This window comes from Centropristis striata, chromosome 19, assembly GCF_030273125.1.
Source record: "Centropristis striata isolate RG_2023a ecotype Rhode Island chromosome 19, C.striata_1.0, whole genome shotgun sequence".
Classification (NCBI taxonomy): domain Eukaryota; kingdom Metazoa; phylum Chordata; class Actinopteri; order Perciformes; family Serranidae; genus Centropristis; species Centropristis striata.
Genome location: NC_081535.1, coordinates 24,220,532 through 24,235,238, shown reverse-complemented (window position 1 = coordinate 24,235,238; position 14,707 = coordinate 24,220,532). Strand labels below are relative to the sequence as shown.

General features: G+C 35.6%; 1 protein-coding gene across 3 annotated transcripts in view; it reads left to right on the top strand.

The window, feature by feature from the left end:
• The window catches only part of slc38a9 (solute carrier family 38 member 9), a 30,044-nt gene extending 15,635 nt beyond the window's left edge, over nt 1-14,409 (top strand). For all 3 annotated transcript variants that reach the window (XM_059357600.1, XM_059357598.1, XM_059357601.1), the window contains 8 exons: nt 1,692-1,751; nt 2,780-2,989; nt 5,005-5,112; nt 6,559-6,665; nt 6,912-7,025; nt 7,692-7,840; nt 8,950-9,039; nt 12,935-14,409. In XM_059357600.1, coding sequence (XP_059213583.1) covers nt 1,692-1,751; nt 2,780-2,989; nt 5,005-5,112; nt 6,559-6,665; nt 6,912-7,025; nt 7,692-7,840; nt 8,950-9,039; nt 12,935-13,100 — 1,004 coding nt within the window. In that variant the 3' untranslated portion in view covers nt 13,101-14,409. The remainder of the gene's footprint in view (nt 1-1,691; nt 1,752-2,779; nt 2,990-5,004; nt 5,113-6,558; nt 6,666-6,911; nt 7,026-7,691; nt 7,841-8,949; nt 9,040-12,934) is intronic.
• Nucleotides 14,410-14,707: the final 298 nt, after the last annotated feature.

Below are 14,707 nucleotides of genomic sequence, written 5' to 3'. Positions count from 1 at the left end.
GTTTTATAGGAACGTGGTTGAATCGCAGCAACATCCATGAAATGTGGAGAGGAATCAACACCATCTCTGGTTACAACAACAAGAAAAGACGACCAGTGGCGGGTGAGAAAGAGCTGATGAACTCAACCAGTTCTTCAATAGATTCAATACAGCGGCCTCACCCAATGCCAATGCTGCTTCTCATCCTCATCCTTCACCTCCACCTCCTCCTCCTCCTCAACATTTGTACATCTCCAAAGCAGAATCCACCTGCCCTCTTACACCTGAGCCTCCACCCTTGTCTGTCACAGAGACAGGGGTGAGGTTTGAACTGGGAAGACTTTGCTCTGGGAAGGCTGCTGGCCCAGATGATGTGTGTCCAAGGCTGCTCAAGGACTGTGCTGCCCAGCTGTGTCAACCTCTTCGCAAGATCTTCAACCTCAGTCTACAGTTGGGGCGTGTGCCGGGACTGTGGAAGATTTCCTGTGTCGTGCCGGTACCAAAAATAAAATGTCCAGCTGAACTTAATGACTACTTAATGACTAATGTTTCTGGGACATTAATGAGCAGCACAGGGGCTCCACAAGGCACTCTTCTGGCTCCACTCCTGTTCACACTGTACACAGGGGACTTCAAATACAACTCTGAGTCCTGCCACATCCAGATATACTCGGACGACACTGCTATTGTGGCGTGTATCAGGAATGGACAGGAATCTGAATATAGGGATCTGATGAAAGCCTTCAGTGACTGGAGTCACAAGAACTATCTCCTACTGAACACCTCAAAGACTAAGGAAATGATCAGAGATTTCCACAGGTTCAAGCCCCCTCTTCAGCCAGTGAATACCTGTGGGGTGGACATGGAGGTGGTGCCAAGTTATAAGTATAGGTGTATACCTGGATAATAAGTTGGACTGGTCCCTAAACACTGATGCTCTCTACAAAAAGGAGCAGCGCCGCCTCTTTTTCTTAAGGAAGCTCAGATCTCTGGACATGACTGGTCTAAAGAACTGGTTCTGTGGTTGGAGCCAGGTTGGACACATGTTCGAGGCCATCTTGAAATACCCAGATCATTCGCTACACAAAACCCTTATGGACCAAAAAAACAGCAGTTGACGGCTCCTCTCTCTTCGTTGCAGGACGGAGAGATACGAAAGATCCTTCTCTCCTACAGCCATCAGGCTGTCTCATTCTAAGAGCTCACAGACTCACTGAATTCCCCTCGGGATAAATAAAGTAATTTTGGATTTGATTTGATTTGATTTTGATTTTTTGATTTTGATTTGGTCAACGCACGACACAAAGATAGTATAAGTGGATATTTTCAAAACAATACAGAATGTGATTTTGTATTGAGCCAGATTGCTTTATGTATTAGTTTGTTATATAGTATAGTACGTTTCTTAGTTTATGTGGTCAAATTCACAACATCCTGCAAATATAATGGAACTACACATGTTTTTCATTCCTCTTTTGACCTTTTAAATTCTGCATTGATGTTCATTCCGAAGATGATTTGCCACAAGCAGAGCAAGATAGGGGGTGTCGATGGGTGTGAGTCATAGCACTACTGATATAAAACTCCGGAACACCTGCCTATAGATTATTGTCAATTTATGCAGAGAAATAGTAAATTATTAGTGGTTGCTCTCCTTAGGTGTGCAAGAAGATCTCTTGCTAATGTCTGATGGTTTTCTCTCCCTTCTACAGACTATGCTCACAATGTCAATGTGTCAGATTCAACGTTTGGAACCAACGGCTCGGATAGAGGTAAGTCACTTACACTATCCGACTTTCAATATATACTTTACTGTTAGCCGTCGTCCCATTGTGAGGAGTTGGTCTGGGAATTAGGATTTTGCAAAAGGCTTTTTTTGGTTTGTAAAGATCTACTGTATATGGTGGTGGACATCTCTCACAGATGTAGGACCATTGCTCTGGACTGAGGACAGAATTACACAGTGTAGAGGAGCATTTACACATTACTTAAATGCCTGCTTACTAACCTTGATTTCTAAGCAAATAAAGACAGGAACAGGAAGCATTAAAAAACAAAAATATACGATACAATTCTACAGCTTATGTATGTGTATTTTTCTGGGGACAGATGGATCATTTTACCTTTGTCCATTGGCCTATACTTGTCTTCTGCTAGTGAACTAAGTTTTTCAATATTTTCATCCTAACAATTCGTACTGTTTTTATTCTGTCTCAGTTGTTTCATAACTAAAATTAGTTGTCTCCTTGTGATGTAAATATCTCATGGGATTTCTAAAATGCATGACACTTTCTTATTTCGAATATGTTGGTACATGTTGGTACCCAATTTTACCATTTTTTTATTGAAATTGAAAAATGTGATTTTGAATCTTTTTTTTTTACTTTCAAAACACCATCATGCTCAATAAAGAATTTTAAATGTTGCAAATGTCCATTCATTTCAGAGTACACTGAGACATCAAACTGCATAATTTTCAATTAAATTCTGGAAAAGTTGGTGTGTTCTAAAACTTTTGACCAGTAGTGTATATCATTATCAGAAATGGCATATATTTTCTGCATAATTACTCTGTCAGTGAAGCTATCTGTACTATATTTACAGATTCTCTAAATATATTTTGTAATATCTTGTTTTTAAAAATTTTGTGTAGGTATATGCACTTGTGTGTTTGTTGTATCTCCATTTCCTGAATGAACAATTCATATTTAAAAAAATGACTAGAAACTAGGTGTTTCCTAAATCTTAGGTAAGAAAATTCTAACCTGATGGTAATGCTTTGATTTGATTTGTTCTCCAGTCATCTGTCCATACCCAAACACTGATCCTGGAGGAAACTTAACCCTAAGTACACTTTACCTCAGTAACAGTGGAAATGATACTTCTGATGTCAGCACTTTTCAACACTGGTGGAGCAAAACCAACACCATCCCCCTCTACCTCATCATTCTGCTGCTGCCTCTGCTCTGCTTCCGCTCAGCCTCCTTCTTTGCCAGGTTCACATTCTTGGGTAAGACGGATCACGAGCAATGTTCGCAACAAGGTTATAATAGTTTTGGATTTTTCATTATTTTAGTTTTAATTAAGTTGTGAATCTTTGTTTTCAAATTCAGTTTGTTTTAATTCGTTTTTAGACTGAGTTTGCTAGTTTTTATTAGTTTTTCTTTTTTGAAAATGCTTAGTTTTAGTATAGTTTTTATTAGTTTTAGTGTTAGTTTTGTATGCATATGTAATGCATATTTCACAGAGAAAAAAAAACAAATATTTATAAAATCTTTTACCCAATTGTAATCACTTAATACAAAACCTCTGACCTGAAGATATCTGAATAAGAATGAGCTCTATGTGTACCCACAAGTCTCCTCTTTACTCCCAACTTTATGCTGATAACATGCAACTTAAAGCAAAAACCACATAGTTTTTCTCATGCAGGAAAATGTGTTATTTTCACATATTGTATTTTAATATTTCTGCATACTGGGGTCCCTAAACAGTCTTGGAATTGCATACATTTGATATCGCGGGAAGCTGAGAGCTCTCGTGGATTCCCAATATTATTCATACGTGATGATGTTAGTCGCTATGGTAACCATTTAATTGCAGTGCGATCTTTTCTTGAAACTTGACCTTGCTGTATAAAATGAGCTGCTGTGACCTCTGGGATATTAACAGCCTCATGAAACTTTACACCCAGAAGCTAGAGACTTGGAGTATACAGCAGATGTATGGATGGATGACTTACCTAGGTATATTGACAATAAGGGTTTCTTTCAGCAGTTCCCAGAACTCTTCTATATGGCATCTGGTGATGACCTGCCACTGACCCCACCCTCAATTCTGTAGACAATTGAAGAATGACGAGGGGTTAAATATGATGCATACACTCTTAAGTATTTGAGCAGGATGTTAGCGACATTATTTATTTATTTTGAAGAAATTTGTGTTTTGTGTTTTAGGCTATATAAATGAAATGGAATTGAACTGAAGTTACACATGTTTTATCTGCTTGATCTGTATTTTTTTGTACTTAATCTTGTTTTCTGCATTCTATATACAGTCTGATTCCACAACTTTATTATTTAATGAGGAAATCGGTCTGTTAATGTTTATATCAGCCAATACAGTATTTTTTACAGTTGTTTAAAAAAAAATAAAAATAAATACTCTACTGTAAAATACACTGGCACCGTGTTTGTAACAAAAATATACTGTAATATATATACAAACTTGAATATATATATATATATATATATATATATATATTAAAGATGAAAGTGGCAAAAGACAAAAACTCAAATTTCTGAGAAAAATTAATCTGATATTCTTTGAGATTAAAATTGGTAAATTTATGAATAAAAAAATATATATTTTCTGAGATTTTAAATGCAGATTTAAGTGAAAGCAACTGATATTCTGAGATAAAGTTTTAAATGTGTAAGTCATCACTGTAATTTTTGCATTTATCTTTTGTAATAAATACTTTTTCTAACTGTTAAATGTATCTCTAACAAAAATATACTGTAATATTTAATGGTAAAATCTTATTATATCTAATATCTAATTTATGCAGCATTTATAAAGTATTTTCTTGTCAATTATATGGCAAAACAGCGTTTCTTTTGATGGAAAAACGTTTTATTTATACGGTAAAAAATTGAATAAAATGGCAATCTTAAACGTGAAATCAACAGTGCTAATATCTTTTTACCGTAATATTAAAAAAAGGTTGTACCGTATTTATTACGGTAAAGTTCTGGCAACCACAGCTGCTGGTTTTTTTCCGTAAAAACAACAGGTTTTTTTTTTTTACAGTGTACACATGTTAAGTCACAGTGATCATACTCAGAGCTGACTGTGATCAGCTGTTCTATTACCCAAATCTCAGGGTTTTTCAAATCTGGGATCATGGTTCGGTTCAGAGTTTGTCAAAGTAGCTTTCTGGACCAGTTCCCTGTTTCTTCTTCTGAATATCCTGTGTGCTGCATAATTGGTTTATTAATTGTTGCATCCTTCTATCTTTTCCAGGTACCATATCAGTGGTCTACCTGATTGTTCTGGTTACTGTTAAAGCTGTCCGCCTCGGCTTCCATCTAGAGTTCCACTGGTTCGACACAACCCAGTTATATGTTCCAGGTAAACTCCTGAGGATTGTCTCTTTATGTATCTTTCCACAGCACTCCACTTACTACCTGCATTTATCTATTATTGTTTAACAGCAGTATTGTGTGATGACTTTCATAGGATATGAATGGAATCTCATGGATTAGGACTTGGACTAGACTAGGTATTAGAACCCTGATTCCAAAGAGGTTGGAATGTTGTGTAAAACTTAAATTAAAACAGAATTCATCAAATGTATAATTCAGAGAACATATTCACAAAAAACAAATGTTTATGAGTTTGTTGTGTGTCTGCTGTATTCAGTTTAACCCATTTTGGCCTTAAACGCCTGGGAAAAATGCCTGAAAAAACCTCTGGGCGATTTTGAAAGAACCCCCTAAAACCTGAAGTTTTTCTGGAAATTCAACAGAAGATTGTTCAGCCTCTATAGCAGATAGAAATGAAATTCATTATTTGAGAGCTTATACCCGTGGCTTTCATGAGAAGTTGAGTTTATTTGTCCAAACCTTCAATAAAGTTTTTTTTTTAAATCAGCAAACTCAGCAAATGTCACATTTGACTGAATAAAAATCCTATGCATAATACTAATACATGCCCATTAGCAAGATGCAAACATGATATGACCATTGGAAGAAATAGACATAGTTCTCATTAGCCTACTATAATAAAAAATAAAAAAAATAATAATAAATAATCATAATACATTTTATCTATATTGCACTTTTCAGGGTACTCAACGACGCATAAAGTAATATAAGACATAAACAGTCATGATTTCTTATATCATCATCACAATCAATTAGTATTATTATTGTTATTATCTCCAGATGGCCACCAATCTGTCTGTTCTTTGGTGAAAATATGTCATCTAAAAACATATTCCTCATCCATAAATGCCGGTCGATTGGTTCCGAGGGTTCAAAGTCCAGATCAGCAATAAAATCATCGGCGCTGTTTTCATCAAGATCTCTTCCGTCACTTACTTCTGAGCTCCCTCCGCTATAGTCGTCTTCCGCCATGATTTAAAAGTTCTGGAAAAGTCCCATGTTGCATTGCGACACTCCCACATGTATTCTGATGCATTTCATTGGCCAAGAGACCGAAAATAGGTGGAAAAAAACTACAAATACTACAAAATGATGTATCCGCTTTCCCGGCTTTAATGGTAGAATAACACAACAGCGCTCCCGGTTTTAATGGTAGAAATGCGGTAATGCTTTCCCGCCTTAAATGGGTTAATACACGGTTACTTCCCAACGTTTTTGGAATCGGGGGTTGTATGTTTGTGCGTTGGGCGTGTGTGTATTTTGTATATTGTGTATACCCGACTATTACTGACTCTGAATTCTACACAGTTTCATATGATCATTTTAATCGCATTGTTTAAATTTCAGATAAATATTTAGTTTTTATACAGTAGTAGATGTCTCATTTCTGTCCCATTCTTGGTTCTTTCAGAGTTCAGACTGCTCTTCCCTCAGTTCACTGGTGTCCTCACTCTGGCCTTCTTTATTCACAACTGCATCATCACACTAATGAAGAGCAACAAGCACCAAGAGAACAATGTGAGCCTTATTCACCCATGCTCTTGCTCAGCTTCACATATGCTTTGTGCTGTTCTAATCTGATCTCTGCTGACTGATGTCAGCCTTTGTCAGGACATTTTAATGTTCAATTCAGAAATGGATAGGAACACTCAAATTCAAATCAAATATCAACTACATTTAGTCACAGCATGTGTATTATTGAACTCAACATAAGGTAAGTAAAGGGTCACTGAGCCTGAGGTGAATGTGTTTTGCTGTTTTCAGGTGCGGGACCTGTCTGTGGCATATCTCCTAGTAGGGCTCACCTATCTCTATGTGGGAGTGTTGATCTTTGCTGCCTTCCCCTCTCCTCCTCTCTCCAAAGACTGCATTGAACCAGTAAGATTTAAACTTGTTGTTTTTTTAAATTATATTTTGCCATAATAAAGTACACACTGCAAAAAAGGTGTGTCTAAAAACAAGATAAAAACACTAAATCTGAGGGAAATGATCTTGCTGCATGGACAGATAATTTCACTTCACAAGATTTCTTAAATTAAGATTATTAAATCTAGAAATAAGCATGTTGAACGCTTAAAATAAAAAATTAAAACAAGATAAATGAAAGCTGCAAGCAGCGATGAACTGGCCCGAGCAGAGTGCACTGACAATTATTTGTTTCTTCCCAAAAAAAAAAGGATTTAGAAGTGTTTGGTAATTGATCTTGTTTTAAGAGTTAATTTCTTATTTTAAGCGTTCAACATGCTTGTTTCTAGATTTAATAATCTTAATTTAAGAAATCTCATCAAGTGAAATTATCTGTCCATGCAGCAAGATCATTTCCCTCAGATTTAGTGTTTTTATCTTGTTTGTAGACACACCTTTTTTTGCAGTGCAAGTGTTTAATGTTTGCTGCAGGTCTTGATCCAAAAGTTCCAATATTTTATTGTTTATCTGCCGTTTAAGGCAGAGAAGTAAAATGATTTTTTTTTGTTCCAATATGTATCTATCTTTTCATATTAGCCCTGCATTGCAAACCCTCCACTGCTTTATTCTGTCCTGCAGAACTTCTTAGACAACTTCCCCAGCAGTGATGTGATGGTGTTTGTGGCTCGGACCTTCCTGTTATTCCAAATGATCACAGTCTACCCCCTGCTGGGATACTTGGTGCGGGTCCAGATGATGGGCCAGATCTTTGGAAATCATTACCCCAGGTAGCACTGAAGGATATTAGTTGTTGTTTATTTCTGTGTATGTCCAGCTGCACTAACCTGATGCTCTGAGAACCATCTGAGAAGCTGACATTGGAAAATGTTTGAAAAAGTGAAGCACTTTAAAAACCATCTATCTGTAACCGATTATGCAAAAATCCAGCAACCATACTTGTTAGAGCAGCTCAGTGGACTGATAATGCTATTTTGTCTTTTTAACAACCAATTGTCTAGGGGGCAGTCTGTGGCCTAGAGGTTAGGAATCGGGCTTGGAGGGTGGCCGGTTTGAATCCCAGGACCTGACAGGTCAAAGACTGAAGTGCCCACGCACAGTGGCACAGTGATATGCAGCCAACTGCTCCTTGCATGGTGTGGTCACTTGTGTGGGTTAAAAAAAAGGTTAAATTTCCCCATCGTCGGATTAAAAAAGTAATTAATCTTAGAGACAATCTTGCACACAAAGTTGGAAAAGGGCAGACACTGTCTTTCTATCAGACATCGTCAAAGCTGCAACCAAGTAAATGATTCTCACACTTCCAGAGCCCTTGGTCATACCACGCCCATATTCAAACTTGGCCTTCACTGATATTTTTACAGTTTTGTGACTGCATCTTTCACTATTTTGACACTATGACAGCATCATGTCAAATGGACAACAACGGACAGATTAACAACTGGCAAAGTACTCAAACCACTTCTGTGATTGTGTACACTGTGCATGGTCTCCCCGTGTCAGCATGGGTGGTTCAGTATGGGGTTCAGTATCTTGCTCAAGGAAACTTTGACATGTAGCTGCCATGGTTGGGGATCAAACCACCAACCTTCCGGTTACTGGACGAAAGCTCTACCAACTGAGCCACAGTGGTTAAGAATAATGAATGAATACTTAACTTGTCACTAGCAGAGAGCCTAGTTTAATTATTTACATATTCCGGCACTGTAAAAAGAAAAGTACAAATTTAAGGAGATGTTAATTATTATAGTAAGAACAGTCTACTAACTATTTTTATGTTATTAAATGTATATTACATATTGCCTATCCTTTTTTCAGTTTCTGTTATTTCAGCATAGCATAAGTTTGTGTCTCATTTTGTATCATTACCTCTCTTTAGTTTTTTCCACGTTCTGGTACTGAACATCGTAATTGTTGGATCTGGTGTCCTGATGTCCAAGTTTTATCCCAATATTGGATCCATCATAAGGTATGTTAGAACTTGTTTCCCTACTCACATATACTGTATCATAGTGAATAATTCTAAAATATAGAATAGAGTCTTTATTGTCATTGCACGGTAGTGTAAAAAAATACATTAGCTCAACGAAATTGAGGCACAGCTCTCCCATAAGTGCAAAAAAGATAAATATTAAATAAATAACCAACCAAGGCACTGGTTGCACATGTCACACAGAGAAAAAGCTTATTGCACATGTTCTACAGTAAAAAATAATGCCTATTGCACATGTCATACATGAATGTACATGAATGTGAAGCAATGTGGCTGAAATGACACGAGTGTCAACTGTTTCCGTTAGCAGTAGAAACTGTCCCTCACATATTATTCTAATATAAAATAAGTACACATATTCAAAAGTTGAGCTTCTGTCACTCCAAATCAAGTCTCTACCCACCTACTAAGTTTGCATAAGCAGCCCAAACCAACAGAAATTAGATCAATTTTGACTGAGGTAAAGCAACCCTAAGCCTTTTGAGGTCACTGAGGTTGACTCGTTAGAGCAGATGACTACTGAAGACCTTGTAAAATTGGCCCAATACTGCAAATCCTGGCACCTAAAACCAAGCCTCATGTGGTATTCACCTCCAAAATGCAAAGAACTAAACATACGTCAAAGCAGAATTAAAGTTGGTGTAGGCAGATTATTTTTGGCGACATTGGGCAAAACGTGTATTAAACTTTGAACATATTGATTCATATGGTCTGAGTTAAAACAAAACTTCTCCACCTCATCTGAGCTTGATTTTCAAGCTTCAGAAAATCTGACCCGTGGAGGGGGACTTTGGCCAATCATTGGTCATTCCAGAGAGAGCGTTCCTATTGGCTGTGCTAGAAATGCAGATGTGTGTGCATAGCAAATGGTGAAAGCCTTTAAGCATTTTAAACTGAGCTGCAGATAATTCAAGGCTAAACTATGAGATAAGAGAGACTTTATAGTCATTCATTTATAAGCAGTGCAGTACAGAACATAGAAGAACCAAACTGCGTATAAGGTAGTTCAGTTTATTGTCCAGGGAGCAGACATTTATTGTTAAACAGCAAGAAGAGCTGCTGGTCTAAAAATGAACTCCTTGATGTCTGTTTTATCTTGTGACAAAGTTTTAGATTAAAATTTTGCTTTATTTCAGAGAAATAATGACATAAAAACCACAAAATCCAACTAAAAACCAAGCAGTAATTGTACTCACCACGGTCCGCTTTGGATATATATATACTAATTTAAACATAAAAATAATAGAAATTATAAGTTTATTTGAAAGAGAAATTATTATCTAGATAGTGATGAAGTAAAAAAGTGAGATACAATTATATTAAGACTAAAATATAACATTACTTCATAATATTAGGTCTAAAATACACAAATCTTTGAATAGAGCTGTTAAACACTTAAATACATTTCTTACAAAATCAATTTGAAAATGTTTATTCACTGAAAACTAAATATAAAAGTTGAAAGAAGACGACAACATTGGAGTTACTGCACTCTGTTTATGCATCACTATTAGAACCTTTTACAGCAAAACCAGAGTGCAGTCACTACATTTTTGGGGTCAAAGGTCAAATAAATCGTCATGACATTTGAGCATTAAAATTACATCATCAATACATTTAGAAGTAGTTAAAAAATGTTAAAAAGTCTTAAAAGTCTTAGGACAGAGAGCAGAGAGGGGGGAGCTGTATTTTCTAATTCTGGTGGGGTTTTTTGCCTTTCTCCAAAATTATACTGTACAACCCACACCACCTGGATTAGTGAAAAATAATTAAATAATATTAGGAAAAAAATCAATAATTTAGTTTTTTTAAAGTATAGTACCTATAAATAACTTAAAATCCACTAAATTGCACAATCTAAAAAGGCAGAGATCCTGTGAGGTTTAGGTCATGGCTCCAAGAGGCATTTTTTTCTGTGTCTCCACATGTCATTTTGTTAATCGATGTGAAGTGCAAAGGTGAGTTCTTTGATTTTAAAAAGTTGGCATTATCGAGCCAATTTGTCACATCCAAGAACGAGACCCATAAAACATCAAATTTGTATTAAACTATATTTGACTTGGCTTTACTTGATAAAAGGCATCAGATCTTCCCGTTAGGGTTACCTCCTCATCTGTAAATTGGCCATGTGATGTATCTTCCACATTTAGCGAGCCAGTTGTTACAAAATAATCTAATTATTAAGCTTTTTTTTTCTTTTAAACATTAAGTTCAGTGTTCATTGTATCTTATTTTCTTTGTATGTGCCAAATAAGATCATACTCTTTGGTTCCACAGAGGGATCAGTTTTAATGAACTTCTTGTCCATATGCCTTTGTAATTGAAATCTATAGAATTCATGTCTTCAAAATATGTTTTTTGTTCATTTTAGAGCATTGGTTTATCAAGGGGATGAAAGGAGCACATGTGATTGGCACACTGTAAAAAAGAAACTGTTGTTTTTATGGTAAAAAAAAACGGCAGCTGTGGTTGCCAGATTTTTACTGTAACAAATACAGTGCAACATTTTGTAATCATCTATAAAAAAAAATATTTTATTCTATATTTTACCGTAAAAAATAAAGTTTTTCCATCAAAAGAAACGCTGTTCTGCCATATAATTGACAAGAAAATACTTTATAAATGCCACATAAATTAAAGATTTTACCATTAAATATTACACTATATTTTTGTTAGAGATATGGTGTTTAGTACATTCAACAGTGAGAAAATTTATTTTTACAAAAAATAAATGCAAAAATTACAGTGATGCTTATATATATATTACAGTATATTTTTGTTACAAACACGGTGCCAGTGAATTTTACAGTGGAGTAATGATTTTTTCAAAAAACTAAAAAAAAATACTGTTTTGGCTGATATATACATTTACAGTGTTTCATTGTTACTGAAACTGAATTAACCCATTTATCATTTTACGGTCTATTACTGTCATTTTTGACTGTAATCTACAGAAATGTTTTAACAGTGCAGTTCTTGGTGTCAGCCTCTAACTCAATTCATAACTGACATGGATTGAACATGCACCTGTAGAAATAAAATTACCAAAGTCTGACATCTGAACGCACGTTCTACTGGCGCTACGCTTTAACAAAAACAAGTCTTTTCTTCATGCTTCTTCTCACATAACATATTTATTACAAGTAACTGAGCATCTAAGTTCCTAATTGATATAGCAAAATAATCTAAACTTAAGTATTTCAAGTTTCAATAAGTTAGCCATGGTCATTGCCAATGTTAGTATAGTTAACGAAAACTAAGGAAAAACGAAAACTAGAATTGAAAAAACATTTTCGTTAATTGAAATAAAAATAAAAACGAGTTTTTAAAAAAACGATAACAAACTGAAACTGTATTGTTTGGTTACAAAACTAACTAAAACTAACTAAAATTATAGTGAAAATGTCCTTCGTTTTCGTCTTTGACAACTTTTTTCATACGTAAACCTTTTTGGTTGATATGAAACCTATTCATCGATCTGGTTTTATGACTTAAAAAAGTTATTGGGGCTGAGATGGATCAGACAAAGGAAATAAAGGAACATTTATTGTGACTTTTTTGAATCTGGCACCCAACAAATACCCCATTACAGAAAAACTAAAACTAACACTAAAACTCATAAAAACTATACTAAAACTAAGCACCCCCCCCCCCCCCCAAAAAAAAACCCAACAACAAAAGAAACTAATTAAAACTCACAACGAAATTAAAACTAAAACTAATAAAAAATCCAAAAATATTATAACCTTGGTCATTGCTAGTGAATAAAATTCCAATATGACCATACAGACTCAGGTCCTCACTAGTTAACCTGTTGAGAAACTGTACTTAATGCTCTGTATTGATTGTAGCTCTTTGTCTCCCTCCTCAGGTTTTCTGGAGCAACATGTGGCTTGGCTTTAGTGTTTGTCTTCCCTTCTGTAGTCCACATGATCTCCCAGAAAAGGCAGGGGCTGCTCCGCTGGCCGTCAGTCCTCTTTCACAGTTTCCTGATCCTGCTGGGCGTAGCCAACATGGTGGCTCAGTTCTTCATGTAGAGAAGCAGTCAGACGCGCATTTTAAACCATTCAGAAGCAAAATTATATGATGTGATGGAGGATTCAGATGGGAATCTCAGAAATTAGCTGTAGAATAATGGAGTGCATACCTGCACACTACGTATTATCTCACTTATGTCGGTGCCATGAAAAAAAAAAGCCCAGATAAACCTATGAAGAACCTCTGATTCAGTGTATGTGTGCAATGAACTTACTGAATGAAGAGTTATTGTGAAGGTTAATGTTCCTGGGGAATAACAGAAATCCAATTTCTTGCTTTGATAACTTTCTTTTATTTTCAATATGCAATACAGAATGTGGTATTTATATGATAAAAGTTTCCTTATAGATAATTGCCTTCATAATACTATTGATCTCAGACCTGTCCAAGCAAGTCACATTGACACACACACACTGTAAGCTGTGTTAAACTCTTTGGGATATGGGGTCACCAATGAGAGCTATCACAAAACCAGGTTATTGTAATAAAGATCTGTTTTTACATAGATGGATAAACAGAATCTTGGTAAAACATTAACTTGTGTAAACAATACCTTTGAGTAAACTGAAAATAGTCTCAATAGCTTATATATTTTTTTAAAATAATATTGGATGGAACATTGAATGAACACATGAGAGGTGTCGCTCTGGTGGTGAACCTACAGAGAATTATCAGCTGATTCTGCAGCTGTCTTTAGCTTTACTGATGTTTATATTGAGTTTTATCTCATTGTTTTTCTGTATTATCTGACCCACAGCTGTTTTGTTTCACTGTTTCATGCTCTTTCACGTTTGGCCACAGCAGGCTGCCTTTTTCAGAGAAAAAACCCTCTGCGAAAGTGAATGTTGGACTTTTGATCAGGTGCACAGGAACACTGCTGCAAATGAGTGGTCATGCTGTTGTGTAACTGCTGGAAATTTGGAACCGTTTGCTGAAGAGTTCAACATATCAACTAAATGATATGTCATTGTTTCGTTCACAACGTCTTTGTTATTGGATGTTTAATTTTGTTACATGTGAGGCTTTACAGCTGGATTTTATGATTATATAGAGTTGTCATGCTGACACTGGGTAATCATGTGACCAACTTTGTGATTATCTAAACTGTTCATATGTTTTAGAAAAGCCATGTTTTGTGCATATGTTTTGAAGAAACATTTGGCACAATATTAATTTTTTTAAGCAGTGTTGATGTACATGTTTGACATGTTTACATGATGCTTAGGTACTATGTCTAATATGTTGTATTTTACTAATGATAGGATAGACAAAGGGAATATGTGCGTGAAAATAAATCATATCAGTCTGTTTCTTCTTGCTGTTCCTGCTTTTAATCACATTGTAAGATGGAACATTATTTATGGGTGGAAATTGTTGTACAAAGTAGGAAAGAACTTGATTATATTTGATTATATATAATGTATTACAAAAATCACTGCAAACTTTAAATTTGACAATGTTTAATTTTTGGCTGAAATTCAGAAGATTGAGCTTTCAAGGAAGTTTTGCACATATTTACACACAGTGCAAAGTCTTTACGTTTTCTTCAATTTATCTTGTTCAATTTGCACGCCACTGCACTCATACAGACAGCTCTGTCTTCAAT